This window comes from Sminthopsis crassicaudata, chromosome 1 (genome assembly GCF_048593235.1).
Source record: "Sminthopsis crassicaudata isolate SCR6 chromosome 1, ASM4859323v1, whole genome shotgun sequence".
NCBI lineage: Eukaryota > Metazoa > Chordata > Mammalia > Dasyuromorphia > Dasyuridae > Sminthopsis > Sminthopsis crassicaudata.
In genome coordinates this window covers 482,121,024-482,145,812 of record NC_133617.1, presented here as the reverse complement: position 1 = coordinate 482,145,812, position 24,789 = coordinate 482,121,024, and the positions used below count along the sequence as shown (strand labels likewise).

Here is a 24,789-nt window from a genome sequence, read left to right as displayed (position 1 = left end):
GTGGAGGAGAGGCAAATTATCTAGCTTAATAGTCTCTATATGAGTCACCACTATGATATAACTATATTTGGCTGCATTAATAGATTTATAGAGTCCAAAACACAGCACGGTAAAGTGGAAAGAGCTGAATTTGAAGTCAGGAGGACTCAGGTTCTAATGTTGCCTCTAATATACAACAGCTTCTTGATCTGTGGGCAATAAAGACTATGACTGCATGGAGCACTGGGCTTGAATCAGGAATATTCATCTTCATAAGTTTAAATCTAGCCTCAAACATTTATTAGTTGTGTGACCCTGGGCAAGTTACTTTACTCTGTTTGCCTCAGTTTCTTCACCTGGAAAATTAGTTGGAGAAGGAAATACCTTAGCATCTTTGCCAAGACAACCCCCAAATGGGATCATGACTGAAACAACGGAACAAGAATGACATTAAGTTACAAATTAGTTCCTGTTTTGTATTGGTATGGAGTTTCTACACTGAGAGTTTCCTACAATGATGAAATCACAAGGTCTACACATGTACAAACATAATCTCTCCCCCTCCTTTTTCCTCTCCTCTCCTCTCTCTCTCTCTCTCTCTCTCTCTCTCTCTCTCTCTCTCTCTCTCTCTCTCTCTCTCTCTCTCTCTCTCTTCTCCTCTTCTCTTCTCTCTCTCTTCTCTTCTCTTCTCTCTCTCTCCTCTCTCTCTCTTCTCTTCTCTTCTCTTCTCTCTCTCTTTCTCCTCTCTCTCTCTCTCTCTGTCTCTCTCTCTCTCTCTCTTTTCTCTTCTCTTCTCTCTGTCTCTTTTCTCTTGTCTTCTCTTCTCTTGTCTTCTCTCTCTCTCTCTTTTCTCTTCTCTTCTCTTCTCTTCTCTTCTCTTCTCTTGTCTTCTCTCTCTCTGTCTCTGTCTCTCCCCTCAAGTAAACAGAAGCAATAATTCTATTGTATTCTATATTGATCAGACCATTTGGAACATTATTCAGTCTGTAAATAAACATTTATTAGGGATTTACAATATGTCAGATACTATGTCAAATGTTGTAGATACACACAAAAAGAACAAACAATAACCCTCCCTCTAATGGAAGACACATCATGTAACTTACTGGGTACATATAAGTTCCGAGTAAATAGAAAGTAATCTGATAGGGGACAGCACTAATATCTGGGAGGCCTCCTGTAGAAGGTAGGATTTAATCCAAGTCTTAGAGAAAATCAAGGGAACAATTATGTTCAATTACGGGTTATTAACAAATTGTTTTGTGCTCTTAAAAAGGCAACTAAAGACTATCTAGGAGGCAGCCAGCCCTGAAGTCAGGAGGACCTGAATTCAAATTCAGCCTTAGATGCTTACTAATTGTGTGACCCTGGGCAAATCACTTAACTCCAATTGTGTCCCTTCCAAAAGGGGGTGGGGAGCAACGAAGGCAATGAAGGGACTTAAAACAGTAGTCTGGAGAAGAAAAAAAAAAATTGAGAGATGTATAGTACTCCTATTCAAATACTGGAATACTGATAGGCATGAGGAAGAAGAATTAGTCTGATTCTATAGAACTGCAGAAGACAGACCTGAGACTAATGGTTGGAAGGTTTCAACTCAAAAAGAGAGGCTGCCTAACGTAGCTATAGAAAATTGAAATGGGTGACTTTTAAGTAGTGAGCTTTCTGTTCCTGTAAGTATTCAAACAAAAGCTAGATCAAGGATTCTTACCTGGGATCCGGGGACTTTTTTGTTTTGTTTTTACATTTCAATAACTGTATTTCAATGTTTTTCTTTGTATTTTTTGCATTTAAAACTATTATTCTGAAAGGGGTACAGATTGCCAAGGGAACACTATTACAGGAAACTGGTTAAGAACTGCTGGGCTTAATGATCACTTATCAGAGATATTGTTGAGAATATTCTCATTTCAGACAGATGATATTTAAGATCTCATTGAGCTCTAAGATTCAATGATTCTCTGACATTGATGGGTGCATGAGTTATAAACCAAATAAAGTCATCCCCCTAAATTATCTATAACAGAAGGGGAGGAAATCTGTTTTGTCTTGCTCCCTCCTCCGCTCCTTCACCCAAGATTGCCTAGCCAATGTTTCAATTTTTTCCTCCTGGCAGAAGATGAATCCTGGGTTAAAACAGGGCAGATTAATTGATATTTCAGATGTAAAGTCTGGAAGGCAGATCAGCTTTCTCATTGTTGTTGCCTACAGAACGTTTCAAGTAGCTGCAACTGCTTCTGTCAGCTCTTGATAAGAGCCTGTGCAGAACAATGGGAGTCAAGATATTCCTGAGGAGAGGTGGGTTTTATTCGCCTTTCCAGGTGATAAACTTCTTAAGTGATAAGCTTCTTAGGGATCCCAAGAGATTTCTCCTCCTTCCTCACTTTCCCCATTACAAACTGGGTTGTCTTTATGCCTATCATTCCCTCTTGTTCTCACTTCCTTCCTGTTCCATTTCACTTACCCCACCTACAGTTTTAAAGTCTTTTTTTCTTCTTCCCAGGCTGGAAAACGCAGCCTGCCAGACTCAGACAAAGCTATTTTAGATATCCTGGAACACGACCGGAAAGAGGCTCTGGAAGATAGACAGGAGCTGGTCAACAAGATTTATAACCTGCAGGAAGAGATGCGTCAGGCCGAGGAGCTAAGAGACAAGGTGGGAATTAGAGATGGAGAGAACCAAATATGGAGGGGACATGAATTAAGCCCTTCCCCAAGGGCTTCTCAAGTTTCTTTGTAGCTGGGCAGAAGCTGGCAGGCTGGCCATTCCCCAAATGGTATTCAATTGCCTTTGATTTGTCTTGATCCTTTTTTGCATATTTGTTAGGTTCTGTCCCTTTTACCTAAGGTAAAGATAGTTCCCTCAATCTTGTTTGTTTTAGCTAAGGAAAACAGACAGTTGTAATTCAAAAAGAATGGCTTTGGATTCAAAGGACCTTGGTTAAATTCCCAACAATTTTCTTTGGGCTTTAAGCAAATCATTTATGCGCTTTAGACCTCAGTTTCCTTCTTTGTAAAATGAACAGATTGAAATAGATGTCCCCTAATGATGGTATTTGGTACTCCAAGAGGTCCAAAATGACATCACTATGTTAGAGCTGAGTTACAGAGTGTCCAACTTTGGCTGATCAGACCAATACAAGTTCAGAATGCTCTGCCACAGATCAGACACAAATAATCCCTATGAACATTTGGGATAGTTTCTCTGATTTTGCTCATCTCACAGGTTGCTTTTTTTTTTTTTTTGAGGGGACTATGTAAATTTTGCTTTGCTCATAGAGCATAGCATCTTTTAAGATGAGGGCACACCATGCTGGGCAGTCCTGTTCCAGTGTCTCCCTTGTCATTCAATCAATTTTTAAGAGAGACCTTAAGCGTATCCTTGTATCACTTTTTCTGACCACTTTGTGAGCACTTGCCTTATGAGAGTTCTCCATAAAATAAATTTTTGGCAAGCATATATTTAGCATTCGACAATATGACCAGCCCAATGGAGTTTTGCTCTCTGCTTGGTTAGACATCAAAGACACTAAGGTCATTCACTGCATCTTGAGTCATCACCAGATCTCCTCTAAGATCCCCTCTAGATTTAATTGTAATTCTTTGATCTGGTAACATGTTGTTCGACTTCCATTCATCAACATCATGAGGTTATATCTTAACCTGCACTTAAATTTGGATTTAAGAGAGGCAGAGGTGACATGTGCAGTGTTTATGCTTACTTTCTGATATATAGTCCCATCTGAACCACACTGGGTCTCAGTTTCCTCATCTATAAAATGAAGGGTCTTATAACATCCCTTCCAGCTCCAAATTTCTGAATTTCTGAATTACAACATCCTGTTAGCACCAACTGAGCCGAGAGCAGTGAATTTTACCCCTCTTGGAGGAGAAACCACTAGAAAATTGTCAGGTTTGATTATTTAATGAGTTTATTGATTTCCTCACCTTGTTCTCATAGTATCTAGAAGAGAAGGAAGATCTGGAATTGAAGTGCTCAACCCTGGGGAAGGACTGTGATATGTACAAACACCGCATGAATACTGTGATGATACAACTGGAGGAAGTAGAGAAAGAACGAGACCAGGTATCTGTAGTAGCAACATTTCCAGACAGAGGGTGACTGACAACTTAAGAGTTCCATTTCCATCAGGGGTCGAATGCACTGACCTCAGAATTATGTGTAATGGGGCCAAAGAAGTCATCACATAGACCATTTGTTCCTATCATGGGGTTTGAACAGTGCAGTGTGACTAAGTGATATTAAGTGGTTAAGTGGTAGATAATTGTCAATCTCTATCACTTCTTTCTATATCCAAATTACATTTTCTACTTAGAAGACTTTCTGAATTGATTGCCACCTGGATTTCTCAATATGCTAGGTTAAGGCCTTGACAGCTTAGAGTTAAGCATCGGAAAAACTAAGGGGAAAGATGAAGTTTTTAAGTTAGTGAAGAAGAGAGCTGTAATTACAGTTATAAAGAATGACGAGGAAGAGCATCTGGACGGCCAGAACACTAGCTATTTTCATGGTTTCCAATTGGAAGAATGAGGAAAAGAGATCTTCCTAACTGGAGGTCAGGGAATGTTTGGGATTTGGAATTTGATTTGGTGTGAATCATATGGCTGACCCAGGTGGTCATATTTCCTTGTCCATGGTAGGCATTCCACTCTCGTGATGAAGCACAGACACAGTATTCCCAATGCTTGATTGAGAAGGACAAGTACAGAAAGCAGATTCGAGAACTGGAGGAAAAAAATGATGAACTGAGGATTGAGATGGTCCGGAAGGAAGCCTGTATTGTGAATCTGGAGAGCAAACTCCGGCGCCTTTCCAAAGACAACAGTGGCCTTGACCAGGTAGGATGAAGCCCTTGATCTTCCATCTCTCATCTAGGAAGCCATAATACTGCCATCATGGGAGGCAATTAGTAGCTAGTTAGAAGAAATAGGCAGCCTGTTGTAGTGGAGAAAATCTAGCTCTAGAAGACCTAAAATTCTCACTTAGATAATTACTTAGATTTGTGGCTTTGGTGAATCCCTTAGTTTCTTCTATAAAATAGAGATAATAATTTTTGCCCTGCTTACCTCTAGACATGTATTAAGAAAAGTGCTTTGCAAACTTTAAAATGCATAATAACAATAATAATTGCTAATATAAAAGTCATTATTGAAAATGATCCATCATTCTCTGACAGCAATCCTCAAACTTTTAGTCTCAGTATGCTTGAAAATTATCAAGAATCCCCTAAGGAGTTTATGCAACTTATATCTTTACAATATTAGACACTTAAGTGCCTTAGTATTTTTTGGAAATTAGTTTTGACTTCATGAACTCATGAAAGGGTCTTTGGGACTCCCAAGGATTCTGGAACTATATTTTGATGACCTCTTCTACAAGACTTGTCTTTCATTTAGTTATAGACAGAAGTTCAATTCTTCTCCATACTAAATAATCCTGTCTTTAAACTCATCTGCAAATTGGGGGGAATAAGCTAGATGACCCTTTCCAGACCTATGATTCTATAATCTTATGTTATCTTGACATATGTCAGCAATAGAAGAACAATTGGTAAAATCAATAATAAGGATCCTGTTTACACTTCTGCCATCAAGGCCAATTATTGTTTAATAATTTCACTGAAGTCATTAGTGTCTGGGTAAATTTCCAGGGGGTAGTCTCAATTTGGTAGTTTCTTTCACAGTGAGGACCCAGGCTTTCAGCAACCAATATCTGTAAGAAAAGCAGAAACTCTTACTTAAGCAAACAAGTGATTGCCTTTCTTAAGACCAGTATAAACAAAACCCTGATTCATTAATTTGCTAATTTTTCTTCCCTGTAGAGTTAGCTATCTAATCCTTAGCTGTTAACATACACAAAAGGACCACACGTTAAATTCTCTAAACCTTTAATCATCTTGGCTCTCTTCTGAAGCTTTTCCAAGATTTCCATGCCCCTCTTTAATAGGGGAGCCCAGAACTGAGCACAGACAGTAAAATATGACTATCCCTGACTTTGAGAATGGGACCTTGTGACTCTCATACTCTCCTCAGCCAGTCTTTGTTTGCCTCTTTTAAAAATAGTGTGCTGTGCTTTCATCATTGGTCAGCCAGATGGCACAGTGAATAGAGCATCAGACCTGGAGTCAGTGAGATCCGTGTTCAAATCCAGCCTCAGTGTTTAGTGTGTCACACTGGGCAAGTCACTTTCTTTTTGTACTTAGACACGAGTTCCTAACAAATACAAATAATGAATTCCACAAAGTGACCCCGTGTATTGAGATTTACACTCTGAAAATTTATAATGTGAAAAATAGAGTGACTGACCTCACTATACATATAGATATATAGATTCCATCTCAATCTTAGTATACATATATAAAATATCCCAAAAGTCTCAGGTTTGAATTAGGGGAAATAATGAATCCATGAAGAAGTCAGATGTATTCAAATTTGGACTCTAAAGTTATAACGTGAAAATAGAGGTAATTGACCTAGCTGTACACAAAAGTATATAGATTTTTATTTCAAACTATGCATAGACATACAGGATATCCAAAAGTTCTGGGTCCAATTAGTGTAAATAGTGAAACCATGAAATGGTTACATATATTCAAATTTGTACTCTTTAAAATTATAATATATAAAATAGGGTAATTGACTTAGCTGCATATATATTGTACAAATTATACCTAGATCTACCTATATACATACAGAGTATCCTAAAAAGCCATAGGTCCCAATTAGTGCAAATAATGATTCCCATGAATTGAGCTCATGTTTTCAAATTTTCACTCTTTGCACAGTTATTTAAAATAGAGTAATTGGTTCTAGCTCAATAGAAATATACAGTGCAAATTCAAATAATGACAGCACTTCATAGGATTCATTATTCTCACTAATTGGGACTTAGCTCTATAGACAGATAGATAAATAGATATATAGATATGTGTGCATGTATGTATATATGTGTGTGTGTGTGTTGTGTACAAAAGTCCTAGTTCAGTTTTAAGCTTATTAAAACTCAAAAAACTATTCATTAAAATTAACTGAATTTTTTAAAATTTAAGCTTATTAAAACTTAAAACTGCACCAAAACTTTTAGAACCCTGTGTGTGTGTGTGAGAGAAAGAGAGAGTGTATATTTTGTGTGACATACATACATATGCTAATTGTAATTTAAAAAGTCTAAAAAAATTTCCTGGAAGACTGAGAAGTTCAGTGATTACCCAGGGTTACACAGTCAGTGTGAATAAGAGATGGGACTTAAGTCAGTCAGTCAAAGGTCATCTTTCTCTGTTCTAAGCCCAGCTTCCTCTTTACATAGAAGACACTTAATAAAAGCTTTGCTGAACTGAATGGAAGGCACAAGGGCCCACTGGACAGTTCTAGATTTAGATTTGGAGAAACTTGGTTCAAATCCCAGCTTAGTCACTTCACTGGCTGAGTGAGTTTGGGCAATTCCCTTGTCTGATCCTATTTCCTCATCTGTAAAATGAAGCAGGTTAGACTGGATGATCTAGAAGATCTCTTCCAGTTCTAAATCTGTCATCCCACCAATTCTGCAAAAGAACAGTGGGAAATGATTTGTAGAAGCAGTTAAGAGTCAGATTATAAAGAACTTTAAATCAAAAAGAGAAATGTGGGCTCTCTTTTATATAGGCAGTAGGGAGCCACAGAAGATTTGTGAGCAGGAAAGTTACACATGACACATGACACATGCAAAGTGGTATTTTAAGATGATCGATCTTTCCTTAGAGTCAAGGATGATTAAGGAAGCTGAAAGGAAGAGAGACTTCGGGCTGAGAAACCAATTATCAGGCTATTATAATAGTCTACTTGTGAAGGACAGCAGACCTTAAATAGTCCTCAAAGTTTAAACAAGAGGTGAAGCTTGTGCAAGCATGAAAATTTGCAGACAAATAAGAAAGAGGTGATAAAGGAAAGTTCAATTAAACTCAATGGCAGAATGGATTTGAAGAGAGGATAGATTGAAGGATAATCCTAAAATGTAATAATGACAACAATAATAATGGCCACAAGGATAGCAATAGCATTTATATGATCCCTACTAGGTGCTAGGTACAATGCTAAGAAATGCTATACAAATATTATCTTACCCACCCTGGAAGGTGGGTGCTATTATTATACCCTTTTTACAGATGAGGAAACTGAGGCAAACAGAGGTTAAGGGATTTGCCCAGAGTCACATAACTAGGAAGTAATTAAGATGGGTTGCTAGTACCAGTGGTGCTATGACATCCATCCCTCTTATTTGTGACTTGTTTTTAAGATACCTTTACCTACCCTAAATTTATCTCCTTGTTTCCAGAGTCTTCCCAGAAATCTTCCAGTAACTATTATCTCTCAGACCTTTGGAGATTCTAGCCCTAAAGCCAATGGTCAGGAGGCAGATGATTCATCAACTTCTGAGGATTCACCAGAGGACAGCAAGTATTTCCTGCCTTATCACCCCCCAAAGCGGAGAATGAACTTAAAGGGCATCCAGGTACTTCTTTATGGGGAAACCAGGGATCTGAGCTCCAATTTTCTGAATTAACTTGTTCTCTTGGTTGAATAAAAAGGAAGAGATCAAGTAGCTAATGTCACTCCTTCAGATATAAACATTCTTCTTGAAAAGTCTCATTTCTTTCTTTGGGAGGCGAGGAGTAGAAGTGGAGAGAAGGATTCAGTAGCCACAATGGGGCTGGTCTCAATTCAGCTCTATGAATGGAAGTCCAAAATCTATCAGTTTGCTTTTACACCTATTGGATTATTTCTACTAGTAACCTACCAGTTTGCTTTTGTTATCTATTGGTCTATTTCTACTCATCTGTCTTCCTTTATGATTGCAGATAATAACAAAATAAAATATTTTAGCTCACCAAAGATCAATTCTTATTTACTCCAGGCAAACTGTTAATAAGAAGATTGGCTTTGGGTACTTCAATGGCTACTGACACAATCACATGAGCTTTAGGGGAGCAATCTGGGGGAGGAAAGGGAACCAAGACTGCCCTTTATTATGTTTCCCAGGTACTTAGTATCAATCAATGCGGCAGCACTTATTGATGAAACAGTATGATCCTATTATCCTTCTCATTGGAAATGCTTCCTTTTGTGTCTATAGAACTTCATTCTTAACAATTCCACATCCCTCCTGAACCGAATTGCCCTATAGAATTTCAGTCCATAGGATCCACTTATCGTACCTCCGATTCCTTTGAAATTTGCTTTCTCCAAATCTAGAGGACATATACAGATTCCCTCTCTTTCTCTATTACAAATTCTAGGAGGCAGGGGTCCACTTTCCTGCCCTTCCTAGGTTCCCATCATTTCTATGTTATCATTATAATTAGTTCTTCCCTACTAATGAGAATCAGTTAGGGGTGAAGTTATGCCCAGCTTTCTGCTTTAGAGCAGGAGAGAATAAAAAATAAAGTGAAGTTAAAAGATTTTTAATCACATTCACACTGCCCTGCTGCCAGTCTAATGATTGTTGATTGAATGACTGAATGTCTCATGACCAACTGACATGATGTACATGATTTAGAAGAAGAAAATCTGTGCCAATCAGGGCATGAAAATATGTAATCCGCATCCCATTTTTGCTGGGGCTATCTGGGCACATGCATCAAAAGCATGAGGCAAATCAGAGTTCTAGCCATGGAACTGTGTGCAGCCAAAGGTCATCTCCTAGAGATGCCCGAGTACTTTGCCCTTTCCTATTCCTTAGAACCATCCCTCTTCCTCCCCCAATCCAACATTTTCCTGCTACCTATACCCAGATTTACTCATTCTCATTCTATTGAGGCATCTGAATCCTATCTGTCCCCCTCCATCTCTCTGGGATATTGTAGCATCTTGTGCCCGCAGCCATATTGTGTCCCCTGCCTGTATGTGAGGGGTGGGGTGGGGAGAGCGCAGTCTCGTTTGTATTAGCAGCTGGCTAATCTGAGCCCAAATCTTGTCATTCCTGCTGCAGAAGGTGGGTATCCTGGCGTGCTCCATAATTCAAGGGACTCTCCTCTGCCTCTGTCTGACAGGGGGTAGCATTTTGACAAAGGACAGAATGGCAGCAGTGACTTTTTCTTTCTTTCTTTCTTTCTCAATTTCTGTGACATGTGTCTGTGACATGTGTTTGATTCTTATCCCATCCTTTTTTTTTTCTTTCCCCTCCCTCTCTTCTCTTTCAGCTGCAAAGAGCTAAATCCCCCGTCAGCATGAAGCGGGCATCAGATTTTCAAGGTTAGTGAGAAAACCCAGATCCCTCTTGACTGTCTGTCAATCTGTCTCTTGCAGTCCATCTGTTTCTCCGGATGCAGTAATCAAGCCGGCAGGGTAAACCCAGGACAAGGCTTGAGAATTCCCAGGTTGGGAGGGGGGAGCAGGCTTCAGACAATAATTAATGATAATTGTCATTTGAAGTGGGCAGGAGTCCTGACTGATCAAACGTAACATCTGTGGCTCAAGCTACATTCCTCCTCTGCCTCCTGGTAGGTCTATCCGGGACCCTTAACTACTCCTGCTGAACTTTGCTTTTTTGCTGATGGGTTACTGTTTGGAGGGATGCTTGACCTTCCCCCTAAAACTTTTCAACCAAAGAAAATCCCCAGGGATTTGAGACTCAGGCGAATAATGACTTGAGAGATCTGTAAATACCTGGTTCTCTGAGACACAGACAGCCCTCTTAACATACCTCATTCATTTTTATAGCATCCCTGCAAGAGATGGAAAGTCTGGGTATGGTAATATATACTTTACAGATGAGGCAAAGGAAGGAAGAGGGAGTAAGGGAAATAAGACAGAGTTGAGGGGGGGAATGTAATGAAAGCTGGCACCTCAATCCAGTTGTCATAGGATCAAAAAAGAATGGGAACATAGATTTAAAACTGGGAGAGACCTTAGAAGTCACTCATTTTTTACAGATGAAGGAATCAAGCATCAGAGATATCGATTGACTTATCTAAAGGAACAAAGAGATAATAGAGGCAGTCTTTGAATCCAGACCTATAGCCAATATTCTTTCCTAGTTTTTTGTTTGTTTGTGTGTTTTTTCGTTTTTTTGGCGAGGCAATCAGGGTTAAATGGCTTACTTGTCAAGCATCTGAAATTTGAACTCAGGTCCTCTTGATTCCAGAGCTGTTATTCTATCCACTACACCACCTAGCTGCCCCCTTTCCTAGTCTTAGGAATAAATCATAAAGCTCTTGATTCAGTCCATGTAAGTGCCAAACCTCTTACCAACATCTGAGCTAGAGCATTTAGAGACAGCCATTCTAGAATGAATAGAGTGACAGCTAAATGGCCCAGTGGATAGACTGCCAAGCTTGTTGTCGGGAAGAGCTAAATTCAAATCCAACTTCAGACACTTAATCCTGTTTGCCTCAGTTTCTTCATCTGTAAAATGAACTGGAGAAGGAAATGGCAAACTACTCTAGTCTCCTTGCCAAGAAAGCCCCAAAGGAGTTCACCAAGGGTCAGACATGATTGAAAAACAACTAAATAATAATAATATTCTAGAATTCTGATCTAGACTCTGATTCCTTCTTGGAGATGTAAAGAGGATTCTGGCCAGATTTGTCTGCTCATCCCCCCTCCCAAAACCTAGAGCACTCTCTCCTCAGGAATGATTTATAGCAGGGATAGGGAACCTTCTTTTCTGCCAAGGGCCATTTGGATATTTATAACATCATTCTAAGGCCATGCAAAACTATCAACTTATAGAACTGAAACAGTGGGAGGTTATTGTACCTAGCCCTTAGCTCATCATCGCTTGTGGTTATCTTAGCAAATAATTTCTCCAGCCTTATATGGCTCACGGGACAGACATTCCCTACTCCTGATTTATAGGAAGGTCAGTTAATGTTAACCCTTTTAAAATAGCTGGACCCATGGTATAGAGGAAAGAGTGCATAATTTCAAGCTTTAAGATCTAGGCTTAAAGTCTGAATTATTTGTACAACTGTGGGCTTTTTCTTTCTGGAGCTCTACTTTTCCAACTACAAAGTGAAAGACTGGACAAGATGGCTTCTGAAGTCCTGTCCAGCTCTAATGTTGGGATCCTCTGAGTCTGAATGCTTCCAGCCCTAGCTCTACCAAATCCCTCACTCTGTCCTGTGCTGTCACCACCAGCACCCCACTAAGTGCAATCCTTTGAGGTTTGTAGAGAATGGGGGACAAAAATCCAGATTCCACTCTCTTGTCTCCTAAACTTTGCATTGCCAGGGAGCATCCATCCACCCAGAGTGAGTGGCTCTCCCAGAGAGAGATATCCCCCATGGTTATCCATGGGGCAAGTGGATATCAGAAAATAGGAAGCTCACACATGCACACACAATTCTCTCTGTGTGTCTCTGCATCTCTCTCTTCTCTGTTCTCTCTCTCTCTCTCTTCTCTCTCTCTCTCTCTCTCTCTCTCTCTCTCTCTCTCTCTTCTGTGTGTGTCTGTCTGTGTCTGTCTGTCTCTGTCTCTGTCTCTGTCTCTCTGTTTGTTTTCCTCTGTCTTTATCTCTCAGTCTGTCTTTATCTCTCTTCTGTCTCTATGTTTTCTCTGTGTCTCCTTCTATCTTTCTCTGTGTCTGCCTCTCTGTCTGTCTCAATATCTCCCTTTGTCTATCTCTCCGTCTTTCTGTCTCTCAATTTTCACCCAGTGATTTACACCTGACATTTCTCCATTGGAAATTCACCCCTTCATGTCATGTCACTCTGAACCAGTTTTTTGTCTTAAATTGGTGGGTTTGGGATGAACCATCATTTCAATCTTTTCCAACTCTTCATGACTTCATTTAGGATTCTCTTGGCAAAGATACTAGAATCATTTGCCATTTCCTTCTCTAGCTCATTTTACAAATGAGAAAACTGAAGTAAAGAGATCAGATTTGAATTCAGGAAGATGTCTCAATTTAGAACTTGTATTCTAACCATTATACCACGTAGCAGCCTCAAGGAGGAACCCATATTGATTAACAAACCCAATATTATTTTACAGAGTAAACTGACACTCAAAGATAATAAATAATTTGCTTAAGGTCACACAAATATGAGATCTCTGAGTGTGGGTTGGTAAATTGAGTGCCTATAAGATAGAGCAGGGTTATTGATGAAAGGAATAAGACATAGAAAGAAGAGGTAAGCATATAATAGTAATAATATAATAACAATGTTTTGTATTTTACTATTCAGAGAAATAGGATAAAATTTAAATATTTAAAGTTTTGTTAAACTTAAAAATATGAAATTAGTATTCCAAAGAGATCTTGAAATTTCATATCTGGGGAAGATAATGGTACTTCAATCAAAGTTGGAAAAGAATGATGTAAGAATAACAACACATTTGACATTTTAAAAATAAAAAACGAGAAGACTTTTTTAAAATGTCATATGATACTTTACAAAGTAGTTTCACATGACAGCCTTTGGCTACTTTAAAATTTTGTCCAGAGACAATTTATAGCTTTAGATTTGGTCCCCTAGTCCTCCTCCACTTTTAGGTGGACAAGGTTGGTTTGGCTTTCACTTTGAGAGGAAATGCTTGAATATCTCAACTATTCAAAACATCTTCCTTTCCAAGTTGTCTTCCCCCATGATACTCACTGAGCAGCAAAGACCCTTAGCCAGTGACCCTATTTCTATCCATTGTGGTATTTGGGACTAAGAAGGCTATGTTGCATGAATGTTTTTCCTTGATCTGTTATTGGTCACCTAGACAATGAGAAGAAAGGAAGTGAAAATGTTAAGATAGAGAATATACTTCATCCATCAACACTAAGTTCCCAGGGTCATTAAATGCTTAAATTTAGGAAAGTTCAGAACCAAATTCAATTCAATTCAATGTGATTATTAAGCATTTACAATGTATATATAACATAGGAGGACTCTGTAGTAGATAATGGATTAACAAAGACCAAAATGAGACAATCTGCCCTCAAGGAGCTTACATTCTACTGAGGTATACATGATGTACTCAGAAAAGTAAATTATAAAATATATAAGTTAAAAATAAAGTAATGTAATCTTATGGAAAATGAATTTGTTGAAAACTATCTTTATAATGTAAATGGAAAAATAAGATTCTATTAAAAAATAAAGTAACATTATAGAGGCAGTGTGGCAGAGTTGATAGAGTTGTCCTGTGAGTCAGATAGACCTGGATTTTAGTCCCACTTATGACATACTCGCCATATGACCCCCTAGGCCAGGGGTTCTCAAACTATGGCCAGTGGGCCAGATGCGGCCCTCTGAGGACGTTTCTGCGGCCCGCCGGGTTATGGCAAATGGGCTGAGGGGCGCAGACAGAGTGTGAGTTTTTATTTTTACTATAGTCCGGCCCTCCCACAGTCTGAGGGACAGTGAACTGGACCCTATTGAAAAAGTTTGAGGACCACTGCTTGGGTAGTCACTTAACATCTCAGCCTCTAAGACTAAGCTTCAGGAAAGATGCTGACCTGCATCAGTAGAAGAAGGTTCTCAATGAGTGCTCCCCACAACAATAAAATCACAGGGGCAGGGTCTGGAGAGCAATAATAACTGAAGTAGAGGAGATTAGGGAAGGCTTTGTGTCTGTAGAATATGGAATCTGAGCTGAACTTTGAAAAAAGTTAAAAATTTCAAGAAATGGAGGTGAAGAAGGAATATGTTCCAGAAATGGGAGACATGATAAGGCACAGAGGCAAGAGATAGAATGTCACTCACAGAGAACAGCAAGTGGCCAATGTGACTTGGAACACAGTGGTTAAGGAGACAGAGAGACAAAGTGGTTAAGTGGGATGGCAAACTGAAGCCAGACTGAAGAGTTTAAATGGCAAACAAGAGAATTTGTATTGCCTCTAGTCAATAGGGAGCTATCAATGCTTCTTGAGCAGATGAGTTAAATGGTCAAATGAAAACATCTAGAACTAATCTCTCTCTCTCTCTCTCTCTCTCTCTCTCTCTCTCTCTCTCTCTCTCTCTCTCTCTCTCTCTCTCTCTCTCTCTCTCTCTCTCTCATAAAGAAAATGGAATGGATGCCAGTAGCAACTCCTCCAATCCTCTTTCTATTGACAACTCTCTCAACAAAATGGTAAGATGCTCCTCTCCCTTCCTTTTCCTTGCAACCATCTGTAACCTTATCCCCTGCTCCTTTTGTGTTTCCTAGAGAGTATTGCCTTCTGCTTCCTCTTCACGCATAGGCATGTTATTGGAGCCATGCTATTCACCTTTCCAGAGTCATTGTGCTAGGGCTTATGTTTTATTTAAAGATATTTCAACATAACCTTAAGACACATTTACACCTCCTTGCCTCCTTTTCTCCCAATTTAATACTCAGTAGGAGGAGCAGATATGGGTCTCACAGGAGCTGTAATGAGTCCTATATACCTTTGAAAACCTGGGATCTGCTGTATCTTCTCAGCCCTTGGCAATTTTGGGAGGATTGGGGAGGCAGGGTGGTAATGCAGTTAAGTGGAAATTCAAGTATATCAAAGCAAATTTTCTATCTCTTCCCTCCCTCACTGTAGGCGAGCTCAGCTGTTACCTAGGCAGTTCTAATTATGAACCAAGCTGCCTTGTCCCCAACACCCAGACCGCACAAGCAATAGAAACCCCTGGAAATTAGAAACCCTGCTCCTGAAAGGGGCAGATCTCACAGGACATGTATTCCTAACTGGTTTTGTGTATTTTGGACTACTCTGGAGGGCTGATGAAACCTATGACCCCTTTCTCAGAATAATATTTTAGGTGAATAATATAAAATACCTGGCATTGTAAAGGAATTCAATTATATCAATTTGTAATTATAATATTTTTAAAATTCACAAACCCCAGATTAAGAATTCTTGCCCTAGGAAGCTTGTCAACTTTCAAAATAAGTCCCTGAAGGATAATGGCAGGGAGGTGTGTAATGAAGGATTCTTGCCTGACTATTGTGTGGAATAGAACACCTCCAACGCAGCCCCTTAAAGGCAAGTCTCATATACTATGGTGCAGCCTAGCTGGTGGCCTCCTTAATATGAGCCTGATTTCAGCACTGGTGTGGGGCTGCTACGACCCTAAGCAGCACTTGGTGTTTTCATGCCTTTGTCCCTGGAACATATAGTAAAGGTCCTGGGCATGGTGAGCAAGGAAATCTCTGCAGTCTCTGAAGGAGAAAATGTGGCATCCTGCTCTTTGGCAAATATGCCAGGACCACCCTTCCTCCCCTTCTTGCCCCACTTATTCACACAGACGTGTAAGCAGATGTACACTAATCTCAGTGGTCATGAACTAAGCCTGTTCCATTTCTCTAGCCAAGATTTGGAGGGGAAAGCAGAGTGTCATGGCTGCCTCAAAAACTTTTCTGAGTGGAAAGGGACATAGATTTAGCTAAGGATGTAGACCCAAATAAAGATGTATTAAATTGTGTGTATACACACATGTGTGTGCATGCATATATACATATGTGTGCACATACACATATATGTGCATATACAAAATGCACACAATTTATATGTATGTACATATGCACGTATACACATGCATATATGTATATACATAACATATCTAGATATATGTATGCATATATGTATACATAATGTGTCTATTTGTGTTTTAAAGCTGCCCCTTAGAAATCGAAATAGCATAATGTCTATCACTGCGGAGCCTCCAGGAAATGATTCCATTGTCAGAAGATGTAAAGAAGATGTGCCTCATCGTAGGTAAGTGACTAGGAAAGAAAGACAAGTCCCTTGGAAAGAAAAAAAAAAAGAATTACCATGCTGCTTAGTCAATTCAGACAACTTCCATCAAGGAGCCACAATCCTTAGGTTTTCCTCCAAGGAGTGGGATAGAAGGGAGACACTGGAAACCTACCAGTGCCACTGAGAAATTAAGATCCTAGCATAGGTTACGGTTGGACAAGTCCCTATCCCAAAGTGAAAAATAGAAGGATGCTGGCAAGAATACAGAAGTTTAGCAATCTATGTGGGTAGCCATTATTTGGTACTTGACTTTCTGGTGTGGCCCATCACTACCATTGCTTTTTCTCCCTTGATTTAGCATTCAAAGGAATAATTGGGCATTCCATTTCCTATTTGGGGAAAGGGATCATCTGTTGAAAGGAATTATTGACTTGGACAGTAGGAGAATTAAAGAATTACTCCACAGTTCCTTCTGGTGAATGACTTCAGAAGAAGTTAGAATTTCTGTGTTAAATTTGTCTATAATGCTAGTGTCTTAACTGGAAATTCTGCACAAACTCCCTTTAATAATCCTGAAGTGTCTCTTTTGCCTGGTGCAGAAAGCAGACCAGAAAACATGGGATTTGGGATCATTTGAGTTTTCTTTTTTAGGTAGCCATGTGCTGCTGTTGTTATTCTTACACTCTGATCTGCTTTTAGTGTCCCTGGATGTCCCATTTGAAAAGACCACAAGTAAAAAATGGAGGGTGTTCTGGAGATCACCAGAAAGTATAAAGCATAACTGTCTCCCATTCATTAGCTTAAAAAAATCAAGGTCTCCCACTGTGTCCAAGGCCATCTCCTATTGTCCTTACCTATATTTTGCCACTGGAGGAGAAAATGAGGCCGGTGCCTTTGCACAGCCCTCCCTCACTTCCATATTATGGCATCATCTTCCTGATGTCATGATTGTCTTCAAGAACGAAGGACAAAACAACAAGAAGAAGCCTATCAGAGCACTCAAGCTATTTTCAACCCATCATGGAATAAAGTCCATTGAAGTAGAAATGGATGTCACGCAATTAATTTCTCAAAGAAATCAGAATCAAATTGAAAACATCCAATTCAGGAGATCAGAGACCTCTGCTTATCTCCCATCCCCGTTTCTCCAGCTTATGCCATTAATGCTATCTGTGCTCTCTTCCCCTGACACTATTCACCCCTAAGCAGTTGCCTCTTACATGTATATCTCAATCTCCAAAGACATTTTCTATTGAAAGATACCTTATTAATGGTACATTCCTTTCCAATGGATAACTAGGGATTGGTGAGGATGTTTATTTTGCTTCCCAATCTTGTTCTTGCTGTCCCCATGCCATCCTGTATATTCACTTTCTATCTGTCATCTCTTGGTTCTGCCATGAAGAGCTCCCTCATCAATATCTATTAGAAAGTTGAAAATTTCTCACAATCTCTTTCTCTCTCTTTCCTCTTTCTCCTCCTCCTTACCATCATCCCCCAAAATACAAACATTTTCACTCTTGGCCACACACATACTCTGCTACCACCATGATCTCTTTTGTCTTATAGTATAATTGAAGAAGATGCTGACAGTTTTGGATTTGATGCCTTAGATCTAGATGGTAAGTTAATGGCTAATTGAAGATATCCTAAAAATATAGAGAGAAACACTTCTGTCTACTCTAACAAGTTAGTAGTGCAAGAATGAACGGAGCTGGGTGGGATGACATATGCCTGTAATCACTACTACCAGGGAGGCTGAGGCTGGTGGATCTCTTGAGCTAGGTCAAATAGGTGTCTAAAATAAGTCTGGAAATGATATGATGAGTCCCTAGAGATCAAAAGACCACTAAATTGTCTCGGAAAGAGTAAACCATCCCAGGTCAGAGAAAGCAGATCCAAGTTCTTGTGCCATTCTAATCTATGAGTAGACACTGAACTTCTAGCCTATAACAGAGAAAACTAGCCTCTAAAAAAGAGGAGGAAGAAAAAGAGGAGGGAGGGAAAGGGTTTTGGATGATGGGGAAAACATTGAATTCTATTGCCATAAGATGTAAGAAGGAAAGTTGTTGGGATAACAGGCTTGAGAAACAGACATTGGGCCATAATGGTTCACAACTTCAGAGGAATATATAAATCACTCTCTATTAGAATGAACACAAATGGTTCCACCTTCTATTTCTAAGAATCATCTTCTCCTCTGGATAATGGAATGAGCCAACTGTATTCTCCCTCCTAGCTTCCTTATCTACATGGATCATCTCTCTCCCAGGGGCATCATTCCCTCCAAAGGGAATATGGATATCTGGCTAGGGAGCCATTTGTGGTTCTGCAGTTTTACTTTGGCTAAAAAGAAACAAAAGAGTCAACATAACCATGATTCCAGAGTATCGCTGACATCTGGCAAGATAAACATGGGTGGATTAGTTTTGTCATATTGTCTCCCTTTCTTTAATTGGTCACTGCTATTATCACCTGCTTCATCACCTCACTCAATCTTATTTCCCTCCCCCTTTCAGATGACAACCATGATCGCTACTCTTTTGGACCCCCCTCAATCCACTCCTCTTCCTCTTCTCACCAGTCGGAGAGCCTGGATGCCTTTGATCTTGAGCAAGTCAACATCATGTTTAGGAAGTTTTCTCTGGAAAGGTATTACAGTAGGAAATGAGAGAGTAAAGGATGAGCATGAGGGTAGTGGTAAAGGGAGAGAACTGGGTTTTATGGAGATAAATCCTACCCTAGTAGTCTTAGAGGCAAACCAACTTATGACAGCTGCATGTGACCCTGGACTTCTGATTTATCCTGAAGCACAGAACTTTAAATCATTTAGTAGTGAGCTTAGTTTCTAGTCCAAATACCCCCATTATGTAGATGAAAGACATAAATAGAGGTCCTTAGAAACTGAGTGACCTTCTCCAGGTTGCTCAGGTAATTAATATCAGATTCTGAGCTGGAATAGTGGGGGCCAGTGGAAAGAAAGCTGGTTTTGAAGTCAAGGGATCTGAGTTCAAATCCTAACTGTACCTGTGTTATCATGGGAAAATCACTGCATTTATCTGGGTCTCAGTTTCCTTATCTGTAAAATGAGGGAGCTGAACTATATGACCTGTAAGGTTCCTTCTAGGACTATACATATCTATGATCCTATGAGCTCAAGTTTCCCAACTCTCAACTCCCTACCCAGTGCTTCTCCCAGTGCATCTCAAAGTCCCTGTGAAATATTATTTGGCAAAATCACCAACTATTCAAGTCGAAGTCCTGAAACTTAAAGAGTCACAGCTAACAAAAGGGCAAGGTTTGGTTGAACTAAACTGAGTCCAGTGACCTTTGTCACAGTCCTGACAATGTCTGGATTTGGTCCCTTCTAGTCATGGAAAATTGGTTCTATTTCCCACCTATGCTTTTGATTAAGGACTTAGTTGAAAGCCTTCTCCCACAACTTAAGCCACTAAAACTAGTTTCTCTCTGTCCACACTCCATCTCCTGATAAACACAGGAAGCTGGTGCATGCAGGTTCTGTCTCCTCTTGGCTTTTCCTGGGTAGAAGCTCTCTATTTTTAGCCCACTGCATCTGAAAAAGGTCCATCTAAACAGCTTCTTGATTTCCTGGCCCTAGACCTTTCCGTCCCTCTGTCACATCTGTTGGTCACATCAAGACCACATGCCAGCCGGTGCAGCACACAACCCTGAACGGAGATAACCTCATCACTGAAATCACCCTGCTGGGGGGAAATGATCGAGGCAACTTCATTCACTCTGTCAAGCCAGGATCCCTGGCGGAAAAGGAAGGCCTCCGGGAGGGACACCAGCTGCTACTGGTGAGGTTTAAAAAAAAAAGTTCTCATTATTTTCCCCTCCATTTCTTCTCTGTATTTATGCCACTGACACAATGCAAGGTCCCCTGACAATCTGTTCTGTGTTTTGTTATGGAATGCCTAAATGGAAAGAAAAAAATGTGAAAGAGCAGAACCTCCTCTCTGGCCTCTTTGCCCCTCTCCCAAGAATATCATCTTTGGGAGGGGATGGGATTTATGAAAGGTCACACTTCCTTCTGTCCCCAGCCCCATCCAGTATTCTTAATTGCATTTCTAGAACAGACTCCTACCACTACACACATACATGCACATGCTCAGAGGGGTGGGTGATAAAAAAGTTTAACAAGCATGATGTAAGTAGGAAGCTTTATTCCCTCCCAGTAGTATCAGGGAAATTGTTTGTTCAGAAAAAGATGCTTTTATTTCATATGTGGAATAATCCTACTCACGAAGCTTGGCCAGCTCATGGAGCCCACAGTGAAGAACAGTGTTTCTTTGATATCTAGCTGGAGGGCTGCATCAAAGGCGAGAAGCAGAGCGTTCCCTTGGATACATGCACAAAGGAGGAAGCACACTGGACAATTCAGAGATGTAATGGCCCCGTCACACTGCACTATAAATTCAACCATGAAGGTAAGGCCTGAGTAAAGCCCATTCAGCACCACGGCCAACGCTCCAGTGGGGTCCCATTCATTTCTCTCCAATCTTCTCATGCAAATGGTGGAGAGGGCACTGGATTTAGCTTCAGGAAGCTTGGGTTTAAATTTTGGCTCTGGTACTTCCTGGCAGTAGAACCTAGGGCAAGCTATCAGATTTCTTGGAGTCTCACCTGTAAAATGTGGATGGTAATAATAATAGCAACTCACATTTAAGTTTTAAAAATGTTATTCTCAGGACCATTCAGGGAGGGAGGCATTGGAAGTAAGTTTGGGGGAAAGACTGAACCTGGCTTTCATTGGTGTAGGTAATCTCCATAAAGAAAGCCCCTCTACTAAGCATTGGTCAAAGTAACAAAGTAACTCTTTTTCATCAAAGACATCTCACTTCCTCTCTCCAGGCCCTTGCAGAAGCTTTTAGTTTTCCTACATCTATAAGTCTCATTTTTCTCTCTTAGAAGCCTTGGTTTTCTGTATGTATCCACTTAAACAATCTTATACATGAGGCCTTTCCTACTCCCCCCAGATGCATATATTTCCCTGCACTGTAATTATTTGGTAGAAGGAGATCAAAAAAAAAAAAAAAACAAAAAACAAAAAAACCAAAAACCTGTTATTTCCAAGATGAAGGAACTTCAACTGAAGAAACTTCCTCTACCAAGGAAGATCAGCACCCATTCTTTAATTTATAGTTTTAGAGACACTAAGAAACTTAGTGGTTTGTTCAAATTCACTCAGCCAATGTTGTCTAAGTTGGAACTTTCAGCTAGTTCTTCCTGATTCCTGGACCAAGTTTCTATTGGTTATGCCAAATAGACTCTCAAATAAATCAAATCAACAAGCATTTTTACTAAACTATTACTAATATTCCTGGCATTATGCTAAGTGCTGGAGATAATAAAAGGTAAATACACTCCTCAAGCAGTTCAGTCTAGTGGGAGAGAAAACATGCAAATATATATATTTATAAATGTAGACACAGATGATATAGATAAAAATGTACATATATATAACTAATATGTTACCCCATCTTACAAGATGAGGAAATGAGCTCAGAAATAACTTATCCAAGATCACACAGCTAGTAAACAATAGAGCCAAAATTTGAATTCAGGTATCTCCTCAATATTCTTTCCATATTAAGTGAGACTACTTGCACTGCCTTTGTGAGCAAACTTTGGGAGCACTCATAGTGCCTTTGTGAGCAAAGTATTTATCAACATCGAAGCACTCTAGATGCAAGAGTTTTTGTTGTTGAACTCCATCAGTACGATTTATTTTCTCTTAAATCAGGAGTTATTTATCTTTTTTTGGTGTCACTGACCCCTTTGACAGTCTGATGAAACCTGAACCCTTTCTCAGATGAATGTTTTAAAATGCATAAAATAAAATGCATAGGGATAAGAAGGAAACCAAAGCTAATGAAAATAAAGATTTCTTTTTTTCCCACCCAAGTTCATGGACCCCTTGAAATCTTTCCACAGACCTCTACTCTAGATCATTCTTCATAATGACAAGTTATATGTTCACACTGTCATTTCCCTCCCTCTCTGGGCTGGCCTCAGTCTTACAGACCAGCCAGAGCTGTGAGCAATTATGATCAGACCAAAGGCAGGTCACTGATCCACACTTGCTATTTTGCACCCCATCTGACCACAAATGGGGAACATGTTTCCTAGATGTGCAAGCACAGGGCTTAGAAAACAGGGTAGAAGAGAGCTGGCAGACAGAGCAAACAGGATAGCTAAACACCAAATGGAGCATATGGCTTCTTGCAAAATGGAGTTTTTGTTTTCTTGCATGCATGACTAAGGAATGCACTTTCTCCTGGATCTGAAGCAATCACTTGGCTGCAGTAACCAGTTCTTGGTCCAGGGCTAGGCTCTGCCTGGGGAGGCTAGGCTGTCATCGGATTAAAACTCACAGACCTTTAGCTCTTTGGTTCCTAAAGCATCCCTGTAACAAGCATTCCCTTTTCCCTTTGCCTCCAGCGGCTTTTTAATAGTATTACCCATATCTTGCCTAAGTCGCCTAGCTATTGTGCGCTAGGCTTTGTTTTACATTTCCAACGGCTGATTTACCATTCTCACCTCTGAATTTTCCTGGATGATTATCTCTGCAGCTGGATCTTATTTTTAACTGCTAGGGCTCATGAATGTTTAAACGGAGCATAAATAGCCAGCTTCTCTCCAGACATTCTCTCCACCGGCAAAAGCATCCTTCCAGCAGTGTCCTGTCAGTGCAGAAAATAATCATAATAATGCTCTGCACCTAAACACAGGTCAAATTTCACAGCAGACACTTAGTAGGGAGTAGTTTTCTCATTCCATGGCCTGGCATTCATTCTAATAGAAAATCATAAGATGTGCTGTCTGCATCACTTGTTCAGCCTCAGCCCCGCAAATGACAAAATCCATAGTTGGCCCCTGTTATTAATCCTCTTCTAGTTCCCTTAGTCAGCATAATTTAGTAGGTAGGCTATTGAACTTGAAATCAGGAAGGCCTGGGTACCAAAATTGCTGGGGCTCTTACTAGCTGTGAATATCTCTCTGAACCTCAGTTTCTTCATCTGTATAATGAGGATCATAATAGTACCTACTTCATAGCTTTGAGGTGAAAATAAGAGAGTTTAAATAAATATTTTCCTAACCTTAAAATGTTATATATTATAACTATATCATATTATTATATAGTAAATACAATAGATATAATACATTGTATTATATTCAATTTATATAATGAATATTATTAAAATCATATATCATAAATAAATATAATGTGAATAATTATATATTATAAATAAATATAATATAAACATATTGTGAATAAATAAATATAAATAGATATTATTTAATTGTTGTTATCTGGTAGCATGAGGAAAATTTAGAGAAGAATCAGTAAAAGAGCTCAAGGTATTCAAGCTAAATTAGTAGAAGGAACAAGTTCTCAGTAATCTAAGAGTGAGCTTAAGGCCAATTATTCCAAACGCATAAGATTCCTTTCACTTTCTGACTTTCACTTATTCCACTTAAGCATTCAGAGAGTTATTCTTCAATGACTCATAATTGTTCTGTCTTTTTATGGTGATATACAATTCTCCCTTTAAACATTAGTCCATGATTTGGATAAGGTCAGTTACTGTACTTGTCTCTTGCTGTCCAGTGCCTTCTATGTAAGTCAACAAATAGCATCTGATTAATTTAATTTAAAATATTAGCAATGCACAGGATCTCAACCAGAACTCAAACAGCCTGTCCTTAGAAGGAAGTTCTCCAGGTGGCACAGTGGATAGAATGTTGAACCTGGAATCAGGAAGACTTCAGTTCAAAACTGCCTCAGACACTTATTACTTGACTTGACTTTTTAAGCTTTAGTTTTCTCATTTGCACAAATTAGGGGTTGGGCTTTTTGCTGTTGAGTTATTTCAGTTGTACCCAATTCTTTAGCACCCTATTTGGGTCCAAATAACTAGAGTTATCTGCAATTTCTCCAGCTCATTTTGCAGATAAAGAAACTGAGACTAACAACTTTAAGTGACTTATCCACGGTCACACAGTTAGTGTCCAAGGCCAGATTTGAACACAGTCCTTCTAACTTCACTAACTATCCACTGGGCTCTGGTGTTGGACTTAATTACCTCCAAATTCTAAACCAGTGATGCTAAGTTTTGGTCTGACAGGGA

General features: G+C 39.5%; 1 protein-coding gene across 1 annotated transcript in view; it reads left to right on the top strand.

Annotated features, from left to right (window-relative positions):
* Positions 1–24,789, top strand: part of CARD11 (caspase recruitment domain family member 11) — a 138,381-nt gene that overhangs the window by 91,877 nt on the left and 21,715 nt on the right. Inside the window, 11 exon segments of the mRNA XM_074281197.1 lie at positions 2,483–2,635; positions 3,941–4,066; positions 4,642–4,839; positions 8,312–8,488; positions 10,176–10,227; positions 14,972–15,039; positions 16,551–16,651; positions 18,203–18,255; positions 19,153–19,285; positions 20,253–20,454; positions 20,958–21,084. Coding sequence (XP_074137298.1) covers positions 2,483–2,635; positions 3,941–4,066; positions 4,642–4,839; positions 8,312–8,488; positions 10,176–10,227; positions 14,972–15,039; positions 16,551–16,651; positions 18,203–18,255; positions 19,153–19,285; positions 20,253–20,454; positions 20,958–21,084 — 1,390 coding nt within the window.